Here is a 24,805-nt window from a genome sequence, read left to right on the forward strand (position 1 = left end):
TGACGTACACACACTGTGCGTACGTGTGCCTGCGTACGCATCAGGTACCTACAAGTGACGTACACACACTGTGCGTACGTGTGCCTGCGTACGCATCAGGTACCTACAAGTGACGTACACACACTGTGCGTACGTGTGCCTGCGTACGCATCAGGTACCTACAAGTGACGTACACACACTGTGCGTACGTGTGCCTGCGTACGCATCAGGTACCTACAAGTGACGTACACACACTGTGCGTACGTGTGCCTGCGTACGCATCAGGTACCTACAAGTGACGTACACACACTGTGCGTACGTGTGCCTGCGTACGCATCAGGTACCTACAAGTGACGTACACACACTGTGCGTACGTGTGCCTGCGTACGCATCAGGTACCTACAAGTGACGTACACACACTGTGCGTACGTGTGCCTGCGTACGCATCAGGTACCTACAAGTGACGTACACACACTGTGCGTACGTGTGCCTGCGTACGCATCAGGTACCTACAAGTGACGTACACACACTGTGCGTACGTGTGCCTGCGTACGCATCAGGTACCTACAAGTGACGTACACACACTGTGCGTACGTGTGCCTGCGTACGCATCAGGTACCTACAAGTGACGTACACACACTGTGCGTACGTGTGCCTGCGTACGCATCAGGTACCTACAAGTGACGTACACACACTGTGCGTACGTGTGCCTGCGTACGCATCAGGTACCTACAAGTGACGTACACACACTGTGCGTACGTGTGCCTGCGTACGCATCAGGTACCTACAAGTGACGTACACACACTGTGCGTACGTGTGCCTGCGTACGCATCAGGTACCTACAAGTGACGTACACACACTGTGCGTACGTGTGCCTGCGTACGCATCAGGTACCTACAAGTGACGTACACACACTGTGCGTACGTGTGCCTGCGTACGCATCAGGTACCTACAAGTGACGTACACACACTGTGCGTACGTGTGCCTGCGTACGCATCAGGTACCTACAAGTGACGTACACACACTGTGCGTACGTGTGCCTGCGTACGCATCAGGTACCTACAAGTGACGTACACACACTGTGCGTACGTGTGCCTGCGTACGCATCAGGTACTTAGAGTTGGACACTTGTTTGAAACAAAGTCACATGCAGTATTTACGGGCCCCCCCGAGCTGTGCCACATCCACTCTGAAAGGTGAGTCAGAGACGCACCGCCTGTGTCTGCTCCTGTGTCGTGAAGGGCTGTCGCCAGGACACCTGCTGTTGGTCTTTGGTGAAAACATAGTTACGCTGTGGAAAGAAAACTCTTACGTCATCTCAAAGATTACAGGTCCAAGCTTTTTAAGAGATCTGAATTTTGTAGCAAAATAGACATAATATACAAACATGTAAATGCTTTCAGCGTCCCAACCAGTAATAAAGCAAACACTTAATTACTTTAATTATAACATCTATTGTTTCGATTATACATCTACACTGGCTATTTCACTGCTGATATTTTGCCATAAAAATTCTGGGTGATACTGAGCTATTTACTTATAAACTGTGACTACTATAAAAACACTAAGATAACCACTTTTGTGTAAAGATCACATTGCAAATTATCTATTGATCATATCTGGTGAGATGTGTGTGAAGGATTTATAAATCAAAAAAACTGCTCACAAAGTCAGAATTCCCTTAAAGTGAACACAAAACGTGATTCTTATGGTAGTTTCCTTTTGGAGAATAAATTTACATAATCATAATAGAAACAAAACTTCACTTGTGAACATTATTTTGCAAACCTACTCAGAGGCAGAAGTGAAATTACTGGAAAGTCACACTGAACTCCCATTAACAGAATTAGATTAAATTCTGGCAGTCACTGAACAGTCACCTGGTACCAGCCTGTTTTTAATATGAAGAAACAAGCCCCCAGAGCTGCTGGGGCACATGGTGCTGAGCTCTGGCGACAGGTGAGGGGCAGCCACACCCCATCCCGCACCTGCACCTGAGCCTTGCAGAGGCAGCAGCAGGCTCAGCCTGAGGCCATCAGAACAAGGGGCAGGAGGGGCTGGCCTGACCCTGGGCCACGGCCGGGGGCTCTGCATTTGCTGCGGGATCTGAAAGTGCCCTGGGGCCCAGAAGAGGGGGGATGCCATTCCCTGAGGATGGGAGAGAAGACAACAAAGGGTAGCAGGCCACTGAGCAGAGGCCAGGAGGGAGCACCTGAGAAGGAGCAGGAGCGTGCCAGGGGGGAGGCAGACACAGTCGGGGCCGCCCTACCCCCTCCCCTCGGTCCCTCACACTGCCTCCCACCGTGCTGCACATCCTGACGAGGTGATCACATTTAACATACTGTAACATCACCCTGTACCTTCCCTGTAAAGTTCAAACTCCCAGGTTGGTGCTCAGGGCCGTTCACGGTCCGGCCTCTTCCTCCCCCTGGGCATCCACACAGGATGCAGAACTCAAGACATGCCATAATCCGGGGGGCCTCAGGAGTGCACACTGAACACAGGAGATCACACTACAGCCAGTGCCCACAGGCATGGCGTATGAACTAGTGTGCAGTTCAGAATCCATCTATCCATCTAGGCCTGCATCCACTCAACAGTGATCCATCCATCCATCCCTCCACCTGCCAATCTAGCCATCATCCAGCCCTCCATGCATCCATCCAGATATCCACCCACCTGCCTATTCATCCATCCATCCATCCATCCATCCCTCCATACATCCATCCCTCCATGCATCCATCCAGCTATCCACCCACCTGCCTATTCATCATCCATCCATCCATCAATCTATCCATCCATCCATCCATCCATCCATCCATCCATTCCTCCATACATCCATCCAGCTACCCATACACCTACCTATTCATCCATCCATCATCCACTCACCCATCCATCCATCCATCCAACCATCAGTACTTTGTGAGAGGGTCTGAGTGCCAGGTGCTGTCCCAGGCTCAGGGGTTTGCAGAATGAACAGGAGGTAAAAGATGATGTCATGCTAGACAGTCGGGCCAGAGAGAGTAAACCAGGCAGGTGCTGAGAGGGAACAGCAGAGACAGGCATGCTCTATGGCGCAGCCAGGGATGGCGGCCTGTACAGAAGCAAGACTGGCTGCCCCGTAAGCAGCACCCACGTCAGTCTCAGGAAGGCATGTGAGGGGGAAGAAAGGACCAATGAAGAGCCCTGAGGCAGGGGGATGGACGGGGGGGCCAGATGAGGCGGAAAAGGAGCGTGAGGGGGAGCGTGGCATAGGTGAGGTCAAGGGAGAGATGACCCCAGAAAGCCTCCCAGAGCCTTGACCTGTGTTCTGAGCAGGGACCCCAGAGCTGTGGGAAGAGCACGTAACAGTTCAAGATTTGGGGTGAGATGACGGTGGAGGCCTGTCTGCATTTCACATAGAAACACAAAGACCACTTCCAAGAAACGCGACATCCCTGAAGGACGAGGGGATTTCAAGGCTCTGCTGTACTTGAGACTCCCCAGACACTACACAGTTCCCAACGCCCTCATCATTGACCCCCTCCGTCCCCAACCTGCTGACCCGGGTCTGGATACACGCACCTAATGCTCCCAGAAAGCCCAGGAGGCCAGGTCTCCGTCCCTGCGTCCCCCTCACTCCCGCGGGCCCGTCCCTGTCCCGGCACCAGACCAGGTCACCAGGCACCACTGCTGCCCTTGGTTAGGACCAAAGGGCTCCCGGGAGGCGAGCACACGGCGAGCACCCAGGCGGGGCCTGCTGACACCTCTGCCGCGGCCTCAAGTTGACTGCTGTCCGCGGGCCCCTGCCCCGCACCGGGGGTGGCCCTCCACACACATCCTTCCCACCTCTCCGGGCCCGGTTACTCACTGCGGGGCGGTCGCGTACCCAGACGACCTCACTTTGCTGTGGAAAACCAGGGGCTGGTCCCGAACGGTGCTCCGCACCACTGTGTGAAACGAGTTTAAAAAGTTGCAAATGTACTTTCCACAATAGCTAAAACATGGAAAGAGCCTAAGTGTCCATCAACAGATGAATGGATCAAGAAGATGTGGTTTATCTATACCATGGAATACTACATGGCAATGAGAAACAATGAAATCTGGCCATGTGTAGCAACATGGATGGACCTTGAGGGTGTTATGCTGAGCGAAATAAGTCAGGCAGAGAAGGACAAATATCATATGTTTGCACGTATAGGAGGATTAGGAGGAACTTGACGGAGGAACAAGGGGGAGAAGAAGGGCGGAAATGGTGGGGGAAAGGGAGAGAGGCAAACCATGAGAGACTCTTGAATGCTGACAAAAACTGAGGACTGATGGATGTGGGGGGGAGGGGGGGATGGGCATGGAGGAGGGCACTTTGGGGATGAGCACTGAGTGTTATGTAGAAACTAATTTGACAATAAACTATTTGTAAAAAAAAAAAAAAAAAAAAAAAGTTGCAAATGTTACTGGCACAAAAACAGACACTCAGCTCAATGGAGCAGAATAGGGAACCCAGAAATGGACCCACAAACATATGGCCAACTAATCTTTGACAAAGCAGGAAAGAATATCCAAAGGAATAAAGACAGTCTCTTCTGCAAATGGTGCTGGGAACACTGGACAGTGACATGGAGATGAATGAACCTGGACCACTCTCCTACACCAGACACAAAAATAAACTCAAAATGGATGAAAGACCAAAATGTAAGACAGGAACCCATCAAAATCCTAGAGGAGAAAACAGGCCAACAACCTCTTTGACCTCGGCCGCGGCAACTTCTTACTCAACACGTCTCCAGAGGCAAGGGAAACCAAAGCAAAAATGAACTATTGGGACCTCATCAAGATAAAAAGCTTCTGTATAATGAAGAAAACAATCACCAAAACTAAAATGCAACCGACAGAATGGGAGAAGATATTTGAAAATGACATATCAGATAAAAGGTTAGTATACAAAATCTATAAAGAACTAATCAAACTCAATACCCAAAAAACAAATAATCCAGTGGAGAAATGGGCAAAAGACATGAATAGACACTTCTCTAAAGAAGACATCCAGATGGCCACAGACACGTGAAACAATGTTCAACATCACTCATCATCTGGGAAATACAGATCAAAAACACAATGAGATACCACCTCACACCTCTCAGCATGGCTGACATTAACAACTCAGGTAACAACAGATGTTGGTGAGGATGCGGAGAGAGAGGATCTCTTGGCACTGCTGGTGGGAATGCACACTGGTGCAGCAACTCTGGAAAACAGTATGGAGGTTTCTCAAAGAATGAAAAATAGGACTACCCTATGACCCAGGAATTGTACTACTAGGTGTTTATCCAAGGGATACAGGTGTGCTGATTCGAAGGGACACATGCTCCCCAGTGTTTATAGCAGCGCTATCGACAATAGCCAAAGTATGGGAAGAGCCCAAATGTCCATCGATGGAAGAATGAATAAAGAAAATGTGGTATCTATATACAATGGAGTATGACTCAGCAATCAAAAAGAACGAAATCTTTCCATCTGTAACTACATGGATGGGACTAGAGGATATCATGCTAATTGAAATTAGTCAGAGAAAGATAAACATATGACTTCACTCATAGGAGGACCTTAAGATACAAAACAGATGAAAATAAGGGAAGGGAAGCAAAAGTAATATAAAAACAGGCAGGGGAACAAAACATAAGAGACTCTTAAATACAGAGAACAAACTGAAGGTTGCTGGAGGGGCTGTGGGAGGGGGGATGGGCTAAATGGATAAGGGGCTTAAGGAATCTACCCCTGAAATCATTGTTGCACCAGGCGCTAACTAACCTGAATGTAAATTATCCAGGATTCAGGAAAAAGAAACATCTAGCACATTCCCTACCACAAACAGCATGTAAAAAATCCGTGAGAGGCCGAGAAACAAAGCAGCAACGGATGGAGGAAACGCTGAATTTTCACGCTGACAAACAAATCCACAGAGCAGGTCGAAGCCCCGGCGCCACGGCACGCCTGTGTCCCAGAGCAGGGGGTGCTGACCTGGTTGTCGCTGAGGTGCCGGCGTGGTCCTGGGCTCCTCGGCGGCTCTGAAGTGCAGCGGAGACGTGGAGAGGACGCAGCCACTAGGCAGACAAAGCGCCAGGAGAGCAAGCTCACAGGACGCACGCTGTCAGGACGTCACAGGGACTAACTCGTGTAGGTGTGGACTTTTCTAAGGAATAATCTTTAATATTTTTAATAAAAGGGCTATCTTATAATTTACACGTATTACAATATTTTTACGCTAAAAATTAACTATGAATCATTTAGCCTTAAACAAGACAGCAGCAGTGCCAGGAGCCAGAATGTCTTTCAAACTGGTCAGCAGAGCTGGGAGTTCACTACACTTTACTTGTACTTCTTGGAGTCAACGGGAGTGTGAGTTCCCGAGCGGGAACGCCGCGCACGCAGGCCCCGCTGGGGAGGACCCTACCGAGGCAGCACCGACAGGCTCCTCCCGGCGCCGGGACCTTGCTGACGCCGCACCAGGGCTGCGAGACGGAGCTCCAACAAGGCGATCTGACCACCAAACATGGACGCGAGTAAGCAGACGGCCTGCGCGGGACAGTTGTCATCCAGTCAACGGCGAGCGCACGCCCGCGACCCCAGCCGCACAGGGCAGACCTGCTCCCGTCACACCGGCAGTTACCGCGCGCCTCCAAACTCACACACCAGGTCACGCTCCCCCGCGTGGAAGAGAGAAGCACGCCGATGCGCTAGGCAGGGTCCGAGGACGGCACGTGTTTCGGGACTAACCTTTTGCTCTCCGGCCCCACTCATCATCGCACACGACCCGGCAACCTGAATGCTGAGGCCCCCGAAATCTGAATTTCCAGCAAAGAGAAACAAACAAGCAATGTTCACAGGGTCAGTGAAGGGAACAAACCCCCATGTGCCCGCACGCCCAGCGCAAACGGGCCTGCGCGCTCACGAGAGCCCTTCCCCTGGGGCCCTCGATCCCTGGAGAAGCGGGTGTAGGGCGGCTGTGGGGGAGCTGGGAACACACCCCCCGGGGCGCACACGCCCGGATCTAAGAGCGGTACCGGGGAACCTCCAAGGGCCAGTGGGAGGAGGAGAAGGCGCTCAGGCCAGTCGAGGTTTGGAGGGTTCAGGCCAAGTGCTTAAGTGAGTGCTGAAGGGGCAGTGACTTCTGATGAGCAGGGAGGCCAGGCTGAGAACTCAAACTCTGTCCCCAAAGCTCCGGGGCCTTAAAAGAGAAAGAAGGGAGCCTCCGCCTACAGGTGACCTGGGCCGCAGGGAGGCTCCTGAGGGGTAAGAGTTTGGGGAGCGAGGGGGGATGGAGCCAGGAATCATGCCTACCCCCCTGGCAGGGGCGACGCCCAGCGTGGAGGCCCCGGAACTTGAGGACGCACGGGAGCCGCCCCAGCTCAGTTCACACAGTGCAGTCTGGAGGCCCGAGGCTGCCCGTGGCCTGATGCCAGGCACACATGCTCGTCCACACGTTCTGGCGACCAGGACTCCTCCGCTGAAGGTGTTACCCTCCCACACGTCAGAGAAAAGCACTGACGGAAGTTTCGAGACATTTAGATCAAAGGTGACCTGAACTTGGACCTTACCCTTGTAATGTAAAACGGCTTCCAGTTCAAAGTTCACCAAATTAAAGAGGAATAGGCCTGCCGAACTGCCAACCCACACGCACGGGGCACTCTCAGAAGGAAGGCTAACTTTAAAAGAAAAAGAGAGAACCGTGTGTGGGTCTCACTCCTCCGGCCCCCGGCCCACCGGGCAGGCAGCCAGCCAGCTCTCGGCATTACGGTCTGGAACCGGGCCTGCCAGGCTCGCGCTAAACGGCTCCAGCTTCCCGGGCGCCTGCCGTCCGGGGAAGACTAGTGACGAGACGGCCACAACCAGACCTTGACTCAACTGTGACCTGCAAGGTTGTGGCCTCCTCAGAGCTCACAGCGGTGGCAGGTGCCGGGTCCTTCCCTGCGAGGCGCCCGTGGCACCTGCGCCCTGCCCAGTGGGGTCTGGAAATAAGGGGCGCAGCCACCAGGGAACAGACCCCCGCGGCCGAGCCAGGAGACACCGACCGCAGCTCTTCCTCCTCCTGGATCGATGTGCAAACTGGGGAGACATCAACAAAGGGCCACCAGGCCTCCGCTGGCTGTGCCAGACCTGCACTCTGACGGGCTCTCCGCATTCTCTCTCCCGCCTGCCGCTTGGTCCCCTGGAGCCTCCCGCCGCCCTGGGACCGTCTCTCACTCTGGGCTCCTCAGACCCTCGCACACGCACCGCCATGCCAAGGGCGGCCAGGCAGGTGGGTCCCTGCAGCCCCCCGTGCGCCCAGGGGCGGAAGGCCTTCAAGGAACTCAAGCCCAGGTCAGGTGTGTTCTCACCCAACCGGGCACCCGCGGAGACTCGGCCCCATGGCAAGGCCGGCTCCCCATCCCCCCGGAACACCCCCCGTCCAGGGAGACTGGAGGCCCCTGTTTGCCTAGACGCCTCCGCACTGCGAGAGCGATCGTAACACGTTCTTAACTGTGTGATGAGCGGACAGATGGGGGTACGGGGGGGCGGGGCAGCGATGACTATATCCCCCTTTACCTCATTACACAATCAAGATCTGCCTAGATTTTGGTGAGTGAACTTAAAATTAACATTATTTCTTTTATTAAATAGACTTAAAAATAATTGACCAACTTTACCAGCTTTAAGACTTGAAGTGTGCAGTCCTAAATTCACTTCTCAGTTGTTATTAGTCCAACAGACAAAAATAATTTGGTTATGGCTTAATCGTTCTTCAAAAATGAACCTACTCTGGTAAGGCTTTCTTCGCCTGGCATCGGCCGCGTCCATCCTACTCACCGTCCACACCCAGAGCCGCACGGGAGTGAGAGGTCCCACGGGGCCAGTGCCAGCACGGGGAGGCCTCCTTCCACCTCGTCCCCTTCCTCCAGGCTGTGTGCGCAGGGCGGCCGACTCTCCTCTAGGCACAGAACTATTGATAATCTGAGCTATGAGACTGAAATGATCAGTCGAGTCAAAGGGCAAACAGTTGGCTCCTCGGGATGTTGCAGGAAACGACATGGGCGCGAATGATCAGGTCCCGAGACCAGGAAAGCCCTCAGCCCACAGCAGACAGAACACGGTGCGGAGCAGGCCCCTTACGGGAGGCCGGCAGGGAAGGGTGTGGAGCTGCAGGCACAGCTGGCGTGAACCCTGTTCCCAACGCAGGGTGAGGCCTGCCTCCCGACGGACGGGCCCTCACGCAGGAGGTGAAGAGAACCGAGAGTTAAAGCATCAGGAAGAGGGCAGATACATGAATAAAGGTCATTTCTGACCTTTGGGGAGGGGAGGGGTGTGGAGGGAAGGGGAGACACAAACCACCCGGTTAAGGAGGAAGAACAGCGGGAGGGCGTGAGGGCAGCAGGGACGGACCGCTGGCTGTGACACAGGGTCGGCGCACCGCCCGCGCCCACGGCGGCCCCAGGCTGGACTGGGAAGGACAGTGCAGCTCCGTCTCCCAGCCGCGCGTCCGCTCCTGCGGGGCCAGCGGACGCCGGGACTGCGGGCGGCGGGCGGCAGACGGTGAGGAAGGAGGCGTGGCCAAGTGGGGCTGATGGGGTTTGGGGGGGGGGGTGGTTCCGGAGCCCACGGCCAGGAAATTATCCCGGAGACGTCTGTGGTGCCACAGGGCAGTTTTGTCAAGCGCAGGGACAGGACTCGTGGGCAGCAGGGCGGCCCGGGGTCCTGAGGGGTGACTGGTGGCACACCAGGGCGCTGGGGGAGGCGAGGCTACGGAAGGCCCCAGAAGCACGTTCCTGGGGTCCAGGAGGCCCGGCCCTTGTCCGCGAAGCGCCAGCACTGGGTCGGCAGGGAGCTCCTGGAGGGGCTGCTCCGCCTGCCTCAAGCCTCGGTCACTGGGCCGCAGGTTATGAGGGAATTTACTTTTATCACGTGTCTTTCTACCTTTGTTTCCCACATCAGATCTGTGGGCAGAGGGGGGCCAGTGCAGGGCAAAGGGGCTGTGCCAGCCCAGGGGAGGGGGACGCACAGGGGCGTCCGGGGGTGATGCAGTCAGCAGGGGGTGAGGGGGTGCGCGGCTGGCCCAGGGAGGATGGGGGTGCACAGGGGAGGCCCGGCAGCATGAGGGCATGCAGGGGAGGCGGGGGTGGGGGTGGGGGGAACGTGCAGGGGAGGCGGGGGGAGGGAATGGGACTTGCGGGGGCAGGGGTGAAGGGGGATGGGGACATGCAGGCACCAGCCTGCTCAGCCAGAAAAGCCCCGGAAGGCGGGTCTGTCCACGCGGGACCCTCAGCACCAGGACAGCCCACAGAAGCCGGGGAGCCACTGCCCTGGGCTGCGGGCCGCACGCTCTCCCAGTCACCGGACGGCAGCGCCGTGCGCACGGGACGGGGTGCCTGCCCCCAGCCTCCCTCACAAGACCTGCCTGGTGCTGGTGGAGGTCTGAGGGCGGACGACATGTCCCCGTCCCCTCTCCGGCCACCTCACCTGGCACAGGACCCTGACAGGCTGATGCCCTGGCGGGAGCCCCAGGGGAGGGTCTGAGTGAGGTTACCTGGCAGACTGCACAACCTGGACGCAAGCCTCCTGGAGAAGGACTCTCTCTTCTTCCTCAGGTCGGCTCGGGTCACACAACGACAATGATGTCTTCCAACCAGACTGAAGACCCAGAGCTGGAAAGCAGAGCAGGCTCAGACATGGCGCCCCTCACCGCAGGCGAGCGCGGCGCGAGCCACGAGGCCTCAGAGGCGGCCTGGAGCCCTCCCCCCGACGTGGGAGCCTCCGAGCCCCCGTCCTGCACGCAGACTCGGTGTGACTCTGGGTGCAGACACCACCGCTGGCTCACAAAACACTCCGCCCAGGAGGGCGTGTGCTCTGGGCCCCACTGGTCCGTGCCGGTCTCTGGAGCCCACCAGACACACAGGTGCGATCACATCGACACGTCCCCGGGCAGAAAGACACAGGTAAGAGCAGTCGCCTTTGTCAAAAAGAAACACAATTTCTTATTTCCAAAAGCACACCTGTGATTTATAATGAAGAAGCACGTGTGTGGACTTCCTGTGTCTGACACAGAGCTCCTTTAAAACCCCTGGAATTTCCCAAGTGAAGAAAAGGACACAGGTTTCTGGTTGTGTTAACAAAGTGACTTCTGGGAAGCCCCAGGGGCGGGCGCAGGCGGCCAGGGGAACCACAGGTGACAAGAGGCCTGCCCCCGACCTGCCCCTGACCTGGCTGGAGGCTGGGTTCAATCACCAGGGGCCGTGAGTTAACCAGTCACACCTACGTGATGAGACTCCTTACACCAACTTCCAGGGTGGTGACCACGTCCACACCGGGAGGCTGACCCGCCCCAGGTCCACACTCGGGATCCTCTCAACCTCGCCATCTGCACCCCTCCATCTGGCTGCTCGTCCGTGCCCTCCATCACACCCTTTAATGGCCTGGTGAACCCGGAAATGAGAGTTTCCCCGAGTTCAGCAAGTCGCTCTAGCAAAACAGTCAAACCGAAAGGGGGGCCGTGGGGACCTCCAGTTGGAGCGGAACTTCGTAACTGGGGACCTACTGCCTGTGACTGGCATCTGAAGGGGGGACTGAGCCCTTCACCTGTGGGGTCTCCAGGTAGGCAGCGTCAGAACGGAGTGGGACGCCCAGCCGGCGTGGTGGGGACTGTCTGGTGTGGGGGAGCCCCACACGTGCACCGACTGGGAGTGTATGAAGGGAGGTGTCTGGTTATCTCCTAATACGGTATCCTGCCCAAATTTTCCCAATGGCAACTCTTCACGAAGAGAGCAGGATCCGTGTTTTGGGAAGTACACCAGAACTGCTTACCTAAAAAACTAAGTTTTAGAAAAAATCAAGCACCCTTCAATTTTTCAAGCTACATGAAGCGGGCTCTTCGCCGGCTGTGGGTGCACGTGTGAGCCCCACACGGACGCCGAGGCCCCAGAAGGAACAGCCCAGCTGCTGGGGTCGAGGCTCAAACCAGAGAGAACGCACACAAGTGCTGAAGCAGAGACCTTTCTGCAGACGTCCACGTGGCCGCCGTCACGTCTGGAACTGAAGTTCCAGTCTGGGGTCCCTCACCTGGCCGTCCGCACATCCCACCACCAGCTGCCTGCTCTGTTCAACCATGAGGAGCCTCAGGAGGGGGGCAGCTACAGAGACACAAATATTAAGCGCTTAGTATTTAAACCGGAAACTACCCAAGTTTTACTTACAGCATGTATTTTAGTCAGGTCTGAACTACCCTGAAATAACCTCAGCAGCAGGTAGAAACCGTAAGTGCAGACACACTTGGAGGACACGGTGAGCGTGCGGAGCAGCCACACAGCCCCGCAGAAAACGCCGGGGGCAGCTTCCAGTCCAGGCCGGAGCCCACGGGCTGGTCCGTGCAAAGGTCTCCCGCGCCACTGAGGCCACACAGCCCTACGCCCGCACCATCCACAGCAAGGCCCATAAGCATTAAACTTGCAGCAGGAATACAACTGCGGGACTAGTCAGGAAAGTGGCAATTAAATGACACCTGCTGTTTAAACTGCTGCCTAGCGTGTCATCTAATTTAAAACTTATTCTGAATCGAAACTGTCAAGAATTCACAGAAGGAGAATTAAAATAAATGGGGCATTTAAAAACACTGTATGTCTTAAATAAGCTATAAATGATATCAAAATCAAGTTTGTAATTATTTTCTTGGCAGTCAGATAATTCAACATAAATAATTTCAGGAAAAGAATTCCAACATAATTGTAAGAAATGTGCTTCGTCCCTGAGACTGACAAACGTATTCCGTTCAGCGCAGGGATGAGGGCCGTCGGGCGGAAGGCTGAGTCTTTGGGGAAATACGCAGACGCTGCACCAGGTCAGAGGCACCTGCACGTCACTGAAGCTGTGTGTTTGCGAGACTCGTCCCAAGAAAGGGACCATTTTCTGTTAGTTCCTGCTCCCCCCCCCCCACGGGAATGGGAGGCGCCCGCGGCACCGTGACGGAGGGCGCCGCCAGCCAGGACGCGGCAGGCTCTGCGGGACCCGGGGGACGCGTGCGGGGGACTCGCCCTGCACAGAGCGTAAGGAGGGCACAGGACGGCCTGGGGCTCAGGGCCGCACAAAACTCTACCCCACCACACGCTCGGCCGCGGGGCAGACGCCGCCTGCAGAGGCCTCGCCGGATGGTGCTCTCAGCACGCATACGCTCAATTTTAAGTTAAACTTCAGGAACTGTGCCTGTGAAGTGAATCCTTACAACGTGTGGAGGGGCGCAGACGGCTGCTCGTGAGCAGCACGGAGACCCCGGATGGGACGCGTCCAGCCTACCGAGCGGCACACAACCCAGCGAGGGCGCCCGTCCGCGTGCCGGTACCTGTTAGCACTGCTGAGCTGTACAGGGACGATCCCGCCTGATGGTCCCAGACCTTTGAGAAGACACTTGTTTCCTTAGGGAGGTGCAATTCTGCCATTTGATACAGTTGACTAATACTTCTGCTCAATTACAAATTAATTTATGTAAACGGTTACCTAAAGGAGAAAATAGTCATAAAACAGGTATATAAACAACAAAACTGTAGCAATACCAAAACAGCTGTCAGAACCACATGGGAAAAAGCCAACATTTCCAGAAATAACAATCTGTGGGTTTGGAAAGACCCAAGTCACGGCTGGAGACATTGCCAAGAAGAGGTGTGACGGCCACAGCAAGTGACACCCACCAGGCACCGTCTGGTGCCCTCCACACATCAGCTCCCATTCCCCGAGCCTCCATGAGACAATGGGCACCCTCATGTCCACCTTAAAGACAGGAAAAGTGAGGCACGGCATGGCTCATCTGTCACCGGCAGCTGGAAGGGCTGGGGCTGAGCCCAGGTGTCCTGCTCAGAGCGCAGGGAGCAGCACCTATGAAGCCAGTTCCATGGGGAAGAAACTTCCAGAAGACAACAGAAGTATTTTCCATCTCTCTCCTCTCTCACTCGGCAGCTGTGCCTTAACTGACCTCAACTTGTCTTCCAGCTACCATGGAGAAGTCCTCACTTGCTCAATAAGATGACAGACCTAAGACCAGCCGGCTCTGAGCTTCATGGGAACTGATCTGGCATTTTAAGTTCTTTCCTTCATAACCTCAGTTCATTCTGACTGAATCCTCTGCTCCTGGAAGATGCTTTCTGCTCTGGCCCCGTAGGGAGCAACGTGGAGGTAAACGGATGTTCTAGCTCCCGAAGGCCCTGGATCTGAGGGGGAGGGTCCCGCAGGTGACCCAAGCCCAGCCGGGGACATTGGGGCACTGCTGGCCGGCACGTGGCCCAGTTCCAGACAGAGTGTATGTGCAGGGACCGGGAACCAGAAAGTCCTTCCGAGAAGCACCTGAAGCATTCTGGTGCCCGTGCCCTTACCTTAAAGCTTCTGTCTTCAGACACCGAAATGATGATGTGTGTTTGCCATGGACAGAACTCCGCTGCAGTCACGGGGGCCTGGTGGCCCTCCAGCACAGCTAGTGTAGACGGGCTCTGGGAGAGTTTGTGAAGGAAGATCAGTAACTGAATGCTCTGGTAACTTGTTAAGTTACGTACATCTCATAGAAAACGGTTTCTGTTAAACTCTACGCAATTCCCTTTTCCAAATGTGAAGCCACCTGTGTCTACACCTATAAATTCAAGCTCAGACGGCTGAGCGGAGAGAGAAGCGTAGGGCCAGGTGCACGGCAAGTTTAGGGACAGGGGTAACTGAGGCCGATCCAGAACACAGCCAGGCAGCACGCAGCCTGGGCTCTCCTGCCCTCCCGTCCACACCACGTGCTACCCTGAAGCCACTCTCCAGTGCCAGGACGCCCGGAACAGGCCCTGCAGGGGCAGGCACAGCATCCGAAGACTAAACAGGACAGACACTACTACTGAGCCAGCCTTCCCCCCAGGCCCTGAAGCCTGTTACAGCTGGGCAGCCCCGGAGCCAGTGTCACGAGCCGGAATTACAGAGCACGGCCAAGAGGTGCTGGTGCTGTCACCGGAGGACTCCAGGCACCGGGGGGACTCCGGGCACCCAGGGGGACTCCAGGCACCCGGGGGTCAGGACCGCTCTTCAACCCCTACAGCATCTGGTCAGACAAGATCAATGTCCATTCACACACACGCGGGAAATACACACACGGCTGTATCCACACAGCGATTTCACCGACAAGTAAGCACTTACACCGAGAAGACGTTCCTCATGTGACCTGAGACCCCAACCAGCATGGCCATCGTCTGCCTCTAGTCACCGGTGGGGCCAAAATAAAAGGCTAGGTAGCGATGCGCACAAGAACGGGGCTCATTTCCAGACGGGGCGTGAACATTTCTGCTGCCTCCAACTCCACAAGACGATGCCATCCTGAAAACCACCTGGTTTCCTCCCAGTGTTTAGCTGCGTCTTACTGCAGTCGAAGCATTCTGTACTCGTTTAAAGTCCCTCCGAGCAAGTCCCACGGCCCAGGCCCTCCCTGGTGCTCTGTGAACAGCCCACAGTACCCCCGGTGTCATAGGCAGCCCACGCACGGCTTCCCGGCCGCCAAGGAAGGGAGAACGGTGTGGGCCGGCCGCACACGGTCCGGAACGAGCACGCGCCACCTGCCTGCTCGCCTGCGTGGCTGAGACCTGACTCGGGCCCCACATCTCTGCTTCGGGGACAGACAGTGCGCGCTGCCCTCCCGGCTCGTCCAACAGGGACGGAGAGCCCCGTGGCGCTGGGCAAACCCAAAGCCACACTGAACGCTAGGGTTCCCCGCCACCTGTGGCTTCACTGACAACATCAGCCCTCATTACGTGTGAGCCTCAATTTCACAACTTGGCCAAAAAATTGCTTGAACACAGCAATGGACATGCCATGCCCCAAACTGACGAGCATACAGGAAACCCGCCATCAGCTGATCCTCCATTAAGATTGTATGCTTGACATCCTGCATAACCTAGGGTTTTTTAAGTGGATAAGGCAAAACAAAACAAAACAAAACAAAAAAAACTCTTCACAGGCAAATGGCTTTGTTAACTGCATTCATTTGGCAAACAGAAGCCGAGACAACACCAGGCCTTGGATGATCTGTCCTCAAAGTAAGGCTCAAGCAGACGCAATCCTGAGGAAACAAGAGGCCTCCCTCAACCTCCACCCCTGCTCTCTTACACTGGGCTGACCCCGCAGGGCTCGCATTTCAGGACCAGATCTGAGATCTGAAGTCAAACGGAAGGGGAAACACAGTCCCTGTAACCCATCCCCGTGAAAAGGTAAGAGAAACATCCAGCTCCTGGAGAAAACAAGTTCTGATAAAAGACATCGCAGAGGCGCTACTCAGTAAGGCTTCTCCGAGGTGAGCAGAGGAGGCGATCAGAGAAGTGAATGCCTGACTGCGCACCCTCACCAGCACCCTGACTGCGCACCCTCACCAGCACCCTGAGTGTGCACCCTCACCAGCACCCTCACCAGCACCCTCACTAGCACCCTCACCAGCACCTTGAGTGCAGACACAGGTTGCATAACTGACATAAACAGCAGTGTCTGGTTCCGGTGGCTCTCCACGTGCTTTCCCTCATCTGCCCCAGCATCTTTACGAAAACACAGCCACGTGAAAATACTGTCATGAGAGGCAGGCAGGGCCCAGGGAGGCCCCACGGGCCCTGGCCCACCACACGGCTCGCGGGCAGGTGCTGCACCTACCTCGGTATCCAGCATAAAGATTTTGTTCCCAGCACACACTGCAGCTGCTCGATCGTCCGGGCTCAGCCTCAAATACAGCACCTTCCCCAGCAGGGTGCCCAGGACACGCCCCCGAGGAGTCAGCCCTAGAGGGAGTTTCACTGTTAGTGTCGGGCCAGCAAAGCAGCCACAGGCCACGGGGAACACTGACCACGCTGTCCTCTCTCTCCGGGAGGCAGGGTAACAAGGAGTCTGATGTGGTTTCGGCTCCTTGACGGTATTAAAAGCATCAAGTGTACACAGTTCTCCTGGAAGTACGTGGAATGCACTGTCCATCAGAAAATGACCCTGTGTCTTTGCAGATAACGGGTCCCCGGGAAGGCTGCACGTGCAAACACACAGGGGCCACACAGAATGGCCCAGTCCCAGTCCTTCCCTCCCCCCGGGGCCACCTGCTCCAAGCTCGGCCCTGTGAGCTGCTCACACCCGCTCCAGACAGGCAAAGGCGCAGGGTGCCCACCTGGGCCTCTGGGGCCTCTCCGTGCCCGCGAGGACAGCTCTGGGCCGACCTGTGGGGCCCAGGTAACAACACGAGCCAGCCCGCAGCTTCAGGGGTGCAGCAAGGACTCGGCGCCCCTGGGGCTGGGCCGTGGGGCTGAGGCTGCCAACAGCAAGCTGCAAGCCCACAGAAAGGGTGCCGTGCACACACCGGAGCTCTAGCCCAGCAAGGCAGGCCCGGGGGTCCACTCCACCAGGATTTATCAGGCACCTACCCTGCCCCTGACATCTCTCTAGGCACCTGGGGTAGACCAGAGAGCAAAACCAGGTCCTGCCTTCATGGAAAGCTTACCCTGGGGTAGGAGGTGGGGGGCATTTCAGAAACCAATAACCAGAATACATAAACGAATTACATACAGGGCTAGAAGGAAGTGAACAGCCTAAGAAAAAGCAAAGCACAAAGGGGCCTGGGGTCCGGGGCGGTGGCCCGAGGGGCCCGTGGAAATATCAGCAGTGACCCCGAGATGGCCCTGGGGGCAGAGGTATGCCTGGGCCATTCCTGGAGGTCTGGGGTGGGGGTGGGAGGTCCCGTACTTTGTGGTTCCTGCCTGCGCGAGGCAGGAAGGCCCCAGGGGGCTCTGGGCGGAAGTGGGGGGCACTCAGACTCCAATTCTGCAGAGGCCCTGGCTGTGGAGAGGGGAGCAGAGCACTGGGGCTGGACGGGGCAGAGGAAGCACCAGCACAACACGCCGGGAGCGGTGAAGGCAGGCGTGACAAGTGCCCGGACTTGGACGTGCTCCGAAGGCACAGCAGATAGAAGCCGTGGGTCGGGGCATGTGGAGGGCGGAAGGAAGACGGGGCACAACACCAGGGCTTCTGAACGGAGCGGCTGCAGGGAAGGCAACAGGAGACAGGTGTGGGGCAGGCGACCGGGACGGAGCTCCCAGCCGTGCAAGTGCACACGTCCAGAGCAGTTCACACCCGAGGCCACCATCGGGACCGAGGCCTCGGGAAGAGCACAGGCAGCAGCTGTCAGAGCCCGGCTGCCATCAAGGGAGTGGTTTTCGAGGGGCAAGAGGAAAAGCCCCTATTCCAATGTTAAGAGGTGGGGGGATGACAGGAGGCAGCAACGGAGCCTGGGGACAAGGGACCAACGATGCAGCACTCCAGGGTCCCAGGTCACATGCTGACTGCTAAGTCCAAGTGCAAACACAAATCGCTCTTGGACACGAAGGTGCTGTAACTGAGGATGCCTTCCCACCATGGGCACAGAAACCAAGCCTGGCTGTGTTGCATCCGGCCCAGGCCATGGGGACACAGGCCACGGGGACACAGGCAGTGCCCTGCAGCTTCTGACAACCCCCATTGCTGCGGTGAGAACCCCCCATCCCTGTGGTGAGAACCCCCCATCCCTGCGGTGAGAGCCCCCCATCCCTGCGGTGAGACACCCCCATCCCTGCGGTGAGACACCCCCCATCCCTGCGGTGAGACCCCCCCATCCCTGCGGTGAGAGCCCCCCAGTCCCACTGCCAGAGCTGAAGACACAAGAGCAGCCCCAGCACACCCACCAGGCTGAGCTCCGTGTGAGCGTCACTGCTGTGCCTTGGGGCCCAGCTTCGAGCCCCTGTCTATGCAGAAGACCACATGTATCAAAACCCGCTTGAGTTTTGAAGGGTGACTTAAAAACACACCTTGGGAGTGGGGCCCTTCCGACATGGAAAGCTACTTATTTACAAAGACCCATACAGGGAACAAATCACTAACGCGTGGTTTACTCTGTGTGTGTGTGTGTCCTATGTACACATGTTCATGTGTGTACATGTGCTATACACACAGGTATATGTGTGTGCTGTATGCTTACATACGTGTGTGCCTGCTATACACACAGGTATATGTGTGTGATGTGTGCTTACGTACATGTGTGCATTGCTATACACACGGGTACATGTGTGTGCTGTATGCTTACATATGTGTGCATGTGTGCTATATACACAGGTACGTGTATCTAAGTGCTATACACTTATGTACATGTATATGCACTTACTATATACACATGTACGTGTCTTGCTATATTCATGCACACATGTGTAGTATATGTATTTTTACTATATTCACATGTGTGGTATGCACACATGTACATGTATGTGTAAACACATTTGTGCATGTGCTATATACTTGTGTGTGATGTACACATGTGTGCATGTGTGTGTGCTCTATACGTGTGTGCTATATGTACATGTGTCTATCTGCTAAATGCTTGTAGGCATGTCTGTGTGTGTACTGTGTATGTGTGTACAGGCACATATGCATATGTGCTTGTGTATGCATGTAGTGTGTGTAGCATGCACTATATGAATAAATACATAACACTATGTGTGTATCTGTGTATGTCTGCATATAACTGTATGCACGTATATTGTGTGTTATAATGTATGTATATGCACTCTACATATACACACACGTCTGTATGCACATCCCTGCATGTATGTACTACACTGTTCTGCATGTATGCATGCATTATGTACTATGTGCGTTAATGCATGTGTATGTGTGCACTACATGTGTAGGTACATGTGTGTAGGTTTGCATGTGTGTTGCTATATATGTGTGTACATGTGTATCCTATATATTGAATGTGTGTGCATATTTGCACGTGCACGTATATTACATGTGCATATGTATGTGTGCAGTACATGTATACACTTTGTGTGCGATATGTGTACTGTGAATGTACATGCCATGTTTATGTGTGTGTGTGTGTGTGCTATGTGTGGGTGTGCTGTGTATGTACATTCACGCATGTACTAAATGTGTACTAAATGTGTTTGTGTGCTGCGTATGTATAAGCATGTGTGTATGTACTATTTGTGTGTGTGTGTGTGTGTGTGGTTATGTCTGCACTATATGCATGTGTATCATATAAGCACGCGTGTGTGTGCTGTGGTGATACACTGACATTGTGCTCACACTACAAATTAAATGAAGTGAGGTACTCTGTCATGTGTATTTCATACATACGTGCATATATTACTATCATATATGCTGCTACCTGAGGTCCTTGACGCTTGTGTTTTGGAGAAGTCCTACGAATTCTCAGTGTTATTAACCACATAACGTTCACACTCCTTAATGCGGTCCTCACCTCACTTCTCAACTTCATCTGCTGCAGCTCCAGCATCCCCGGGCCCCACCCCACGGGCTCCCTCTCGGCTCTGCACACAGTCAGGTTCCTCACGCACAGGGACGGCTCTGCCTGGCCGCTGCCGCCCAGCGCGGTGCCCCGGCCCAGCACCGGCCCTCACTTGCGTCCAGCTCCTCCTCATCCCCCAGCTCAAATGTCACCCCCCGGATGTGACACCATGTGAATGTGTCCTGCCCATGGTCTCTGCTGACACCTCGCCTGCTTTCTCTGCTGTGCTCACCACAGCTGATAACCACTCACTTGCCTGTTTGAAATACGTGTCCCTCCCCCATGGTCTCTGTAAGGAATAAACACTTCACCATGCCTACATGTTTTCAGAGGTCCACAAAAATCACAGATAGCAAAATAAGAAAATACGTAAGATTAAAACTAATGAGCCTGTCGTGTCAGATTCACGCATAGCCAGAGTCAGTGGGTGTGAGCCCCTGGGAAGTGTCCCGCGCAGAACGTCGGGCTTGGACACTCAGTTTCATGGTTAAAGGGCTCAGAACTGCTCCCAAGCCCCTGTATGTTACCAGGTCTATTTAAGGATGAGTCATTCCCTTTGCACACTTTTTAAAATGTATTTTAAGTGTTCATTTACCAAGAAGTGCTTTCTGTCTGCACTCATCCAGACTCCACATCATAACACAGTCTTGTGATGCAGAGCAGACGAGAAGTGGGCTCAGTGTATTTCCCAGCGTCACAGCGGTGATCGGCTGACGGTGTCCTCTTAGGATCAGAGGCTGAAAAAGTCAACAGAAACCAAATATCATGGACCATAGAGAACATTTAAAGAATAAAGGAACTTGACGGCATAACCTCCAACCTAAGAAATCAAATGGCTTCAATTTTTCAAATACATTTATTTCATATATTCATTTATTAAAATCCCTGATAACACACTACTAAACATCTCCCAAGTGAACCATCTCACTACCATTCAACATCATGGATCACACACCATAGTGAAAAGACGCAGGTCACCTCACTCTTCCATTTCCTCATTAGTCATAAGTAAGAAAGGCGTGTCGTGTCCCTGCCCCGTGCCGCAGGGGCCCTGCTGTGCTGGACCCGCAGAGGCGGGAGCGTTCCGGTGGCTGGGAGACGAGGCACAGGTAAGAGGCTGCCGGTACAAGCGAGGAAGGCGACGGGGCCACAGGAAGCCTGGGCAGGTGTGACGCCGTAGCGAGCGTGCTCAGGGCTGTGACCGAGCACGAGGAAACTGGAGGCCCGCACACGACGTGCAAGCAGGGCATCTGTGAGCAGACTTGTAACACAGCTGCTGGGACACAGCACGGGAAAGGCCTGGACTAGGGTGACAGGGATGGAGACGGGAGCAGACAGTGAACCCAAAGGGCATCGCGAGATGGGAAAGCGACAAGGGCTAAGGTCATCAGCGTTCCGAGCGGCAGTCCTAGCGAACGGGGCACAAGGCAGGTGCCGCGGAATCAGGGGAGATCAGAGGTCGTCTGGCTGTGGTAAGTGAGCTCCGTTCGAGCTGACAGCCAGCACACAGTAGGTGCTTTGACGTGAGGGCCACCACTCAAACAGGAGGAGCTGCTCGCGGCAGCAATTCATCTGTTCCAACCTCCTGAGGAGAATGACAAGAAAAACTGGGCAAAATTTACAAAAAAAACCATCAAGATAAGCGAGACACGACACCAGAGAGCAATGAAAGCAACAAAGAATTAAGACCAAAGAAGGAAACGGAGAGAAGGGACCCAGCGTGGGAGGCCATTCACCCATGAAGACTTCTGCCAAAAGGCAGCTTTCTGACAATTCCGATAAAGGCCGTGGAAAGCGGAGATACTTGCGGGACTGGGAGACAGAGACAGGTCCCAGAGCGGCGGTGACGAGACAGAGCAGCAGGGGCTACGACTCTCCAGGAGCCGCAGCACCAGCCTCCCGGCTCCAGTCTCCTTTGCTCTGCTGCTTGTCTGATACCAGCAAGCACATACACCACAGCATCAGGCGTCTTGACAGGTCATGTACCTGCTGGGTCATGAGTGCCTCCGGCCCCAGACAACACTCTGATCCCTGGCCTGGCGCCCGTATGATGTCCTTCCAGAGAGAGCGAGCATTCCCAGAACTACTTTCTATCCCTTTCCTTCAGGACATTCTTACAGTGCCTCCAGCTTCTTGTCCTCCAACAGCTAGAACCACAAACGTGGTGTGATTAAATGCATCATTTTCAGGCACATGGGGAGAAGGGCAAAGAATTCCATTGCCTGACAAAGTACCTCTGAGAAGAGTCGACAGCCTCAAGGTTCTCCATGCAAGGACTCCATGCATTGTTTTTGTCTTTAAAACACCACATTGTAAAACACTGCTTTAAAAAACAGAATACAGCCCACTAAGGTGGGAGGGAAGGGCATGTTGCCAAGTGCCCAGGGCTAGAGTGGTGACCCAAAGGGCCAGGCCCAAGGAGGGAAGGTGAACGGACCATAGAAGAGTGCTCACAAGCCCACCTTCAAGTTCTCATAATCGCTTACTGGATTAGAGTGACCAGGAATAGCCAATCCCCTCACCCAGCCAGCTATCAGAAGCAAACATAAATTATCTCTGCAAGAACTTAAGGTCATCCAGAGCCTCAAACTAGCTGTGCATTTTTGTATACATACTGTCTAGCAGTCAATCAAAAATGATCAGGTACTCAAGGAGTCAAGACTATTCAGTCAAAAACCAAGAGAAATACATAACCGTGGAAAACACCTACCCACAAATCATCCAGATGGTCTTGAAACAAAACCAGAACCGATCCAGATTGCAGAATTACTAGATAAGGATATTGCAACAGTCCTAATTCTACTCCATATGTTCAAAAAGTTAAATAGAGGTATAAAAAATCAATAATTGATAACCTTCCAAAACAGAAAGCACCGGACCAAGATGGATCCACTAGTGAATTCTACCCAATATTTAAGGAAGAAATTTTACTAATTCTCTAAAATCTCTCTTAGAAAACTAAAGACAAAACAGAAAACACTATTTTCAGAGGAAACAGAGTAAATACTTCCTTACTCATTCTGAGGCCAGCACTACTCTAATTCCAAAACCAGACAAAGACATCACAATAAAATTAAAAATCAATATATCTGATGAACATAGGTGGAAAACTCAACAATTATTCAAAATATCAGCAAATCAAATCAAATAATGTATTAAAAAATTATATACCATGACCACATGGGAGTTGGAGATTTATTCCAAATATACAAGGCTGTTTCAATGTTTGAAAATAATTAATCCATCACATCAACAGGCAAAAGAAAAAAAAATCACATGAAAATATCAAAAACGTAGGAAAAAAGCCTTTGACAAAAATCCAATAGCAATTCATCATAAAAACTATCAGTATAGTAGGAATAGAGGGGAATGTCCTCAACTTGATAAAGAGTATCCACGGTATACCAAGAGTTAATGTACTAAATGGTGAGAAACTATAAGCTTTCCCACCAAGATTAGAAACAAGACGAGGGCCCTCTTCACCACTCCTTTTCAACATTATACTGGGAGTCTTAGCCAATGCAATAACACAATATAAAAGGAAGTTAAAATGGAGCGCCTGGATGGCTCAGTCAGTTAAGTGTCTGACTTCAGCTCGGGTCATGATCTCATGGTTCATGAATTCAAGCCCCATGTCGGGCTCTGTGCTGACAGCTCAGAGCCTGGAGCCTGTTTCAGATTCTGTGTCTCCCTCTCTCTCTCTGCCCCTCCCCCAGTCATGGTCTTGGACTCCTTCTTGCTCTCTCTCTCTCTCTCTCTCTCAAAATAAATAAACATTAAAAAAATTAAAGGAAGTTAAAAGGTATAGTGATTGAGAAGAAAAAAACAAAACTTTGTGGATGATATGCTCACCTATGTAGAAAATCCAAAAGAATCAGCAAAAAAAAATTCCTAAAATGAAGAATTATAGCAAGCTTTCAGGATACCAATATACAAAATTCCATTGGTTGGTTGCCTATATACCAGCAATAAATAAGTGGAATTTGACATTAAAAACACACTACCATTACATTTGTACCCAAACAAATGAAATGCTGAGGGACAAATCTAACAAAACTGTATAAGTTCTCTATGAGAAAAAATAAAACTGTTGAATGAAATCAAAAAAAAGTAAATGAATGGAGAGGTATTCCATGTTCATGGATAGACTCAATATTATCAAAATGTCAGTTCTTCCCAACTTGATCTATAGATTTAATGTAATCCCAATCAAAATCAGCAAACTGATTTTAAAGTTTACACAGAGGCAAAAGACCCAGAATAGTCTCACAATAATGAAGAAGAACCACAGAGTTGGAGAACTGACACTATATGACTCTAAGACTTACTATGAAGCTACTCTAATCAAGACTGTATGGTATTGGCAAAAGAAAGGACAAATAGATCAGTGGGAGAGAAGAGAGAGCCAGAAATATAGTCAACTGAACTCTAGGGAACAAAGGCAATACAAAGGAGAAACCTGTAAACTCCTAAAAAATAACACAGGAGAAAATCTAGACGACTTAAGTT

At 53.1% G+C, this 24,805-nt stretch overlaps 1 protein-coding gene across 1 annotated transcript in view; it reads right to left on the reverse strand.

The window, feature by feature from the left end:
- Window positions 1-24,805, reverse strand: part of WDR27 (WD repeat domain 27) — a 159,865-nt gene that overhangs the window by 118,786 nt on the left and 16,274 nt on the right. The window contains exons 3-15 of the mRNA XM_039221028.1: window positions 20,892-21,033; window positions 16,630-16,754; window positions 14,343-14,456; window positions 13,319-13,370; window positions 12,046-12,116; window positions 10,517-10,634; window positions 8,803-8,935; window positions 7,554-7,657; window positions 6,649-6,800; window positions 6,410-6,531; window positions 5,977-6,059; window positions 3,830-3,908; window positions 1,193-1,270 (exon numbers count right to left, since the gene is read on the reverse strand). Of these exons, the coding sequence (XP_039076959.1) occupies window positions 1,193-1,270; window positions 3,830-3,908; window positions 5,977-6,059; window positions 6,410-6,531; window positions 6,649-6,800; window positions 7,554-7,657; window positions 8,803-8,935; window positions 10,517-10,634; window positions 12,046-12,116; window positions 13,319-13,370; window positions 14,343-14,456; window positions 16,630-16,754; window positions 20,892-21,033 (1,373 nt within the window). The remainder of the gene's footprint in view (window positions 1-1,192; window positions 1,271-3,829; window positions 3,909-5,976; window positions 6,060-6,409; window positions 6,532-6,648; window positions 6,801-7,553; window positions 7,658-8,802; window positions 8,936-10,516; window positions 10,635-12,045; window positions 12,117-13,318; window positions 13,371-14,342; window positions 14,457-16,629; window positions 16,755-20,891; window positions 21,034-24,805) is intronic.

This window comes from Hyaena hyaena, unplaced genomic scaffold (genome assembly GCF_003009895.1).
Source record: "Hyaena hyaena isolate Hyena2069 unplaced genomic scaffold, ASM300989v1 scaffold_931, whole genome shotgun sequence".
Classification (NCBI taxonomy): Eukaryota; Metazoa; Chordata; class Mammalia; order Carnivora; family Hyaenidae; genus Hyaena; species Hyaena hyaena.